General features: G+C 35.1%; 1 protein-coding gene across 3 annotated transcripts in view; it reads left to right on the top strand.

Annotated features, from left to right (window-relative positions):
• LOC140501440 (serpin B8-like) overlaps positions 1–2,926 on the top strand; it is a 15,499-nt gene extending 12,573 nt beyond the window's left edge. For all 3 annotated transcript variants that reach the window (XM_072605036.1, XM_072605035.1, XM_072605034.1), the window contains one exon: positions 2,008–2,926. In XM_072605036.1, the coding sequence (XP_072461137.1) occupies positions 2,008–2,421 (414 nt within the window). In that variant the 3' untranslated portion in view covers positions 2,422–2,926. The remainder of the gene's footprint in view (positions 1–2,007) is intronic.
• The last annotated feature ends 4,225 nt before the right edge of the window (positions 2,927–7,151 follow it).

Below are 7,151 nucleotides of genomic sequence, written 5' to 3'. Positions count from 1 at the left end.
TCTCTCTCTCCCTTTCTCTCCCTTCCTACCCCTCTACTCCTCCCTTTCTCTTTCCCTCCCCCTACTTCTCAGGGTAACTGCTTTATACCTATCTTCAGTATTTTCTTTCAACTGTGGATTTCAAGGTATTAGCCTTTCTTCTGCAAATGAAGCATCTAGTCTCCTGGAGTCAGTTACCTATCTTTAGGCACAGTTTCTATATCTTCTCTACCAGTTGAAGATAAAGTTAGACTTTTAGCAAAATTGTAAAGTCTTGTTCTCAGCTTCTAGCTTTCTATTTTTAAACTCTCTCAACCAATGTAGAATTTTCTCCACATTTCAAAAGTAAAACCTTATTTTCCTTTTATCAAAGGAAATCCAGTGTTGGTCATTCTAGCTGTTGAATGAAGATACTTTAGCTATATCCTGTTCAAATAAAAGTACAGACTTACTTCATTATTTTATTCCTTTGACCTCTGCTTAAGGAACAAAAATGCTCTTCTCTTATCATAAAATAAATTTCTGGCAACAATAAGCATTTGGGGAGATGAAAGAGCCTACGCTTTTAGGAATCCCTGAAATTCTTCAAGGCCTATCCAGTAGGACCTTAAAATAAACAAGACTTAGTCATTTGAGGATGACTTAAAAGGGAGATAATACTATGAAGTCTCATATCTACACACTTTCAAATGCTGTTGCTAAGGTTGTTAGAAACATTTCTGGGGCTGAAAAAGCACCACAAGCTATTTCTAGGTCCAAAAGTCCACTTTTAAACTTGAACAGTTTGCCAAGAAGACCTCCTTTCTCCAGACATTTGTTGACAGAGGCAATGATTTCTAACAAGTGAAATAGTCCTGGAAGGCTAGCAGGGGGCATAATTGGGCAAAGATGCTGCTGCAGACCTATCTTTCGTGCATTCTAAGGAAAACAATGATGTTTGTATTTATCAAAGAACACAACAAACATTAACTAGATAACAATTTCCCATCATACAGAAGGGACAATTAAGAGATTATCTGGGAAAGCATCCATACACATGAATCCAACATTGTGTCAGGGGAGAGAATGTAAGGTACTTATCAGACCTTAGGAAAATCACTTCAACCTTCTGGAGCTCATTCACCTCTCCTATAAAATGGAGACATTGTTGAGGTAACTCCCTGCTCTAAATCTATTACTCCTAGGATCATTTTTGTTGCCATTACTTTGCAACTGGATCTATTATTTCATTGACAAAGAACGTCACCATCTGGTAAACTCCCTCTACCAAGGAAGAGCAGCACCTAGCCTGCAAGGTAGAATGTTAGAAAGTTGCCTGCGGTACTGAGAAGTTAAGGGGTTTGTCCAGGTAGTACATGTCAGAGACAGGACTTGAACCAACATATCCAAACTCCAAGATGGCTTTCTATTTACTATACTACATTGTCTCTTAAATCCTTTTTTTTTTTTTTAATATGAAAAAATGTTAGGCAAGGCAAAACAATTGAATGAGAATTTCATAAGATCTTAAGTGCTGGGGACACAAAGAAAGATAAAAAATTAGTCTCTGCTCCAAGCAGACTACAATATAATGGGGGAAGAAAGTAAAACCCAGACCATACAACAGCATATGAAGATATGCAGGGTGTTAGGTATGTGGTTTTTGACAACAATTTACTAAGTGCCTGCTCTGTGTAACACAGAATAATCAGTACGTTGTGTTATCTCTCCTCAGTTCTCCTGCACATCTTCAAGTGACTGAAAACTTTAAAGTCCATATGCCTTTCTTCAATCCGTTGTGTGATTATGTCTATTTAAGTATAGTCCCACAGGATAGTAATGGTTGGATTCTGGGAGATGAAGGCATGGGCCAGAAATTGGAGAGAAATAGGCAAGGGAGGTAATCAGTATAGCATGTTTGCCAAGCACACCAAAACTGGAACAGATCTTCTGGAGACTGCTATGTTCTAGCTGCATAATGGAAGGAATATGAATATATATGTCTATGCAGGCAGTTTGATCTTGGGATTTTCAATTCTTTTCTTCCAGATGGAAAAAGGGCTTACCTATGAAATGTTTATAACCTGGACAAAGCCAGAAACAGTGGACTTGATGGAAATTCTTAGCAAACAATTGTTCCTCCCCCAAATCAAGATAGAGGAATCTTATGACCTAGTTCGTATTCTCTGCAGTTTAGGAATGTATGATGCCTTTCATGAGGAGAAGGCTGACTTTTCTGGACTGTCCACACTCAAAGCTTTGCAACCATTAAGTATTTTTCACTCATCTTCCCTGGAATTCTATGAAGAAGGTATCAAAGCATCCGCTGCCACTGTAGCAGTGGAGATTCCAGGAACTGCAAAGGGAAAAGGAGAATTTAAGATTCCTTGTTTATTTCTTTTCTTTATCTGGAGCCATAAAATTAAGAGCATCCTATTCTGTGGCAGAGTTTGCACTCCCTAAAGAGATGCAGACACTCTCCCCAAAGTATTGATGTTTCTGCTTTTTCCCTGCCTCTCTTGTTAAACTGAATAAGGATGCTATGTGTGTATGCAATTCATGGTGAACTTATTGATGCAGTGCATTAAGAAAAATTAGTAAAGGACATCGTTATGAAACACTGCATGTGGACTATATAACCCTATACATTTTTGCCCTTAGTAAAATTGCCACTTATTGGCAGACTCTAGGGCAGGGATGGGGAATCTGTGGCCTTACAGCTAAATGTGACGTACTCTAGAGTCAAGGCCAGGAATATGAAAACAGACTAGCAGGGGCAAAAGTCTATGCTAGGGTCAGTTGGGTAGTCTAAGGCTGTTAGCAAATATACTCTCCTCTTTTTTATGCTCTTCCTGATAGATAATACTTTTATAAAACCCTTGTGGCTGATCACTAAGTCAATCTGGCTAATACCACTATTTTGAGCACCTGTACCTTTGCTCTCTTGAGATTAAATGGCAGAATGATATATACTGTATGTGACTGTGAGTTCCATGCTTTTAGCTTCAAGAAAGCACTTATGACTGATTAGTAGGAAAGGTGAGATGGAGTCTAATTTCTCCTTGGAACCTTTACAAGATTTTGCTTAAAGGAACTATTGACAACCAACATCTAACTGGTTATGAGTCAAAATGGAGAAAGAAAATGATATATACATATTCGTATATATGGATGTGTGTATGTACATATATCTACATGTATATACATATATAATATATGTGTGTATATAATATATATGTATATATAGACAGAGATAGATATATCCCTACTCAGTCAGTTGATAAGCATTTATTAAGTGCTCATTATATGCCAATCACTAAGCCAAGTGCTTAAGATACAAAGGAAGACAAAGACAATCCCTGCTTTGAAAGAGCTCACACTCTAAGTGGGGAGACAATATACAAACAACTAAGTACAATAAAGACATATATGGGATAAGTTGGAGATTATCAACAGAAGGATCTAGTATTAATGGAGATTGCGAATTATTCTTGAAGAAGCTGGGTATATAGCTATAACTTAAAGCATGCCATGCAGGAGAGGGAGAGAGGGAGATTTCCAGATATAGGTGACAACTAGAGGAAAATACACATAAATGAGAGAAAATGTCTTTGAGTAAGAGCAAAGAGGCCAGTGTCACTAGACCATAGACTATATGGAGGAAAGAAGGGTGTAAGAAGACTATAAAGGGCTTTGAAGATCCAAAAGAAGTTGATTTGATATTTGATCCTGGAAGTGATAAAAACAAAAAACCCACAAGAGTTTGTTCAGTAGGGTGAAGGAAAAGATGACGTGGTGAGATCTGTACTTTAGGATGAATGGAGTATTGACTGAAGTGAGAATAGATTTTAGGCAGGAACACTAACCAGAAGGCTATTACAACGTTCTAAGCTTGAAGTGGAAAATATCGGCAAGAAAGTTACAGCAACATATGTTATAGATTACCTACCATTGCTGTGTTGGATTTATATCAGTAATATAGAATTGGTTCCATATTAAGAAAATGATAAACAACAAAAAAGTATATACATGCGTCAATTAGCATGTACAATTTTTTAACAAAATATGCCACCTTTTTCCATTTTGAAATTGATACATTGGAAAAAGCTGACCTTTGCTTAATATGTCAAATGGTTTATATTTATAATCTAGTTAGCATTATATATAATGGAATAAACCACAATCCATTCCAACAAGACCATAGGTGAAGCAATGATGTCCATTGTCACCACTTTTATTTGATGTATTGTTAGAAATATTATCTATAGTAATAAGACAAGAAAAAGAAATTAAGTGAATAAGTACGGGCAAGAAATAACAGAAATTATCACTTTTTATAGATGATAGTATACTTAGAGAACCTTAAAGAGTTAACTAAAATTAATTGAAAGAATAACTTCATCAAAGTTAGAGGACACACACACACACACACACACACACACACACACACACCCCACATACCACATTTCTTTATATTATCCATGAAACTCAACAGAAAGAGATAGGGAAATTTCACTTAAAATAACTATGAAATGTATATATTACCTGGGAGTCTACCTACTAAGAAATATAAAGGAACTCATAAGAACACAAAAACAAAATGCCTACAGAAATAAAGGCACACCTAAATAATTGAAGGAACATTAATTTCTTACGGGTAAGGTAAGGAAATGAGTCAGCTAGATGGTGCAGTGGATAGAGCACGGGGACAGGAGTCAGGACTGTGACTTTGGGCAAGTCACTTTACCTCTGTTTGCCTCAGTTTCCTCATCTGGATCACTTCCTCAAAGGGATCTACTAGCAAAAGGAAACAGCAAACCACTCTGTTTTGCCAAGAAAACCCCACAGGGGTCACAAAGGGTAAGACTCAAGTGAATGACAACAATCATAAGCTGAGACAATAAAGATGATAATGCCTACATGTTATGTACTTGTTCAATACTACCCACTGATTATTTTATAGAACTAGAAAAAAATAATAATGAAATTCACCAGGAGAGACAAAAGGTCAAGAAGAATCTTAAGGAAAATAACTTTTAAAAGTATGAAGAAAGGGAAACCAGCAGAACCACATTTCAAACTAAGTGGCAAAGCAGCAATCAACAAGATAATTTGGGTTAAAAAAAAACAGTCACTGATCAGTGCAGAATATTAAGTATACAATATGCAAAAGCAAATGAACACAATAACCTAGAATTTGATAAACTCAAAGACTGATAAAAACTGCTAAAAAAAAAAAAAAAGACAGCAGCCTGGCAGAAACTGGGTTTAAATCAACCCCTCACACCATATACTAAAATAAGCTCCAAATAGATATATGAGCTACATATAAAAAGGTCACACAGTAAACAAATTAGAGGAACATGAAAGATATTACCCTTAAAGTCTACAGATAGGGGAAGAATTCATGATCAAACAAAAGATAGAGAAGAATGTAAAAGATAAAATAAGTTTCACTGCATAAAATAATAAAGTTTTTGCACAAATACAATGCAGCTAAAACTAGAAGGGAAATCATCTTGTGGGGAAAATTGCAGTAAGTTTCTCTGAAAAAAAAAATCTCATTCCTAAGATACATAAAGGACTGATTCAAATGTATAAGAATAAACACTATTCCCCAATCAATAAATGGTTAAAGGATATGAATAGGCAGTTCTCAAGAAAAGAAATTAAAACTATCTCTAGCCACAAAGAAAAAAAAGTCTAACTCAATAATAATTAGAGAAGGGAAAATTAAAACAATCCTGAGATTCCATCTCACACCTAAGAGAATGACAAAAAAGACAAAAGAGAAAAAGACAAATGATGGAATTTCTGCAGAAAAACAGGTACATTAATGCACTGTTGATGGAGCTATGAATCAATCTTCCATTCTGGAAAGCAACTTAGAACTGTGCTCCCAAAATTACTAAACTACTCAAAAGTGATCAAAGAAAGAGGGAAAAGTCCTTATGCACAAATGTATTAATAGAACTTCTTTTTATAGTGACAAAAAACCTGTTAAGAAAATGTCCACCTATTGAGGAATGACTGAAGAAATTATGCCATTTTAATGTAATGTTGTCTAATAGTGCCATGAAGAAATGAAAGGAGATATAATTTCAGAAAAACCTGGGAATACTTATATGAACTAATGTAGTGTGAAGTAAGTAGAATGAGGAAACAATTTATACTATAATGTCAACATTATAAAGACAAACAATTCTGAAATACTTGAGAACTCTGATCAAAGCAGAGAACAATTATGATTCCAGAGAACTGATGGTAAGAATGCTGTCCACCTCAGTAGAGATGTGATGTCTTATCTGTTTCTGTTATATCTATAAATATAATATTTGGATGTAGTCAATGTTGAGATTTGTTTTGCTTGACTGTGCTTATTTAATAAAAGAATTTTGTATTTTTCCCCCAGTGCGGATGAGGGCAAGGTAGGAAGGCAACAAAATATTCTTTGTATCTGGAAAAATTATTTTATTTGTAAACATATTTTAAAAGTCAGTACTAAACATGTTCTTTACAAACCTTAATACAGGACAATCAGTATTGAATACATGACATGAAGTCAAAAGATACAGACCTTCATGTAGATTTCATAATGACATCTTGAATGAGCAGGCAATCAAAAATCAAATAACAGAAATAATAACTAGGTGAAATAAAATGATGAGACAGCATACCAGAATTTCTGGCATTCAGCTAAAGTGTCCTCAGAGGAATGATTATGTCTCTGTAAAACATACATCAAGTTTTGCGGGGTTTTTTTAATGAGACTGATGGACTCTATATGCAATTTTAAAATTGCATATTTATCCTAAAATAAAAAGAAAAGAGATAAAATGGAAAATTTCAATAGGAATTGATAAAATGGAAATATTTTCAAAAACCCAATGCTTAATACTGAATAGTATTAAAGGGATAGACCTTCTGGTGATTAATACTTGGAGTTCTTCTTCAAGGAGGATATAATTATCTACTCCACCTAAGCATTGTTGCTTATTGGCATGCTTTATATGGTCATACTACAATTGTGTTCCCATGACCTCCCAAGAGCTTCTACAGCTCTTCAGTTTCTGCATGAGTTCCCTTATAGATCACATGTGTTTTTATATATGTTCTTACATGAAACTTGAACTTAATTACTGCTTAAGAAGGAATAATGCTGCATATAACTTCTGCATCCACTCAGACACACA

The sequence above is a fragment of the Notamacropus eugenii genome, chromosome 4 (assembly GCF_028372415.1).
Source record: "Notamacropus eugenii isolate mMacEug1 chromosome 4, mMacEug1.pri_v2, whole genome shotgun sequence".
NCBI classification, from domain to species: Eukaryota; Metazoa; Chordata; class Mammalia; order Diprotodontia; family Macropodidae; genus Notamacropus; species Notamacropus eugenii.
The sequence above is the reverse complement of the archived record's forward strand: the minus strand, read 5'-3'. Positions and strand labels throughout refer to the sequence as shown.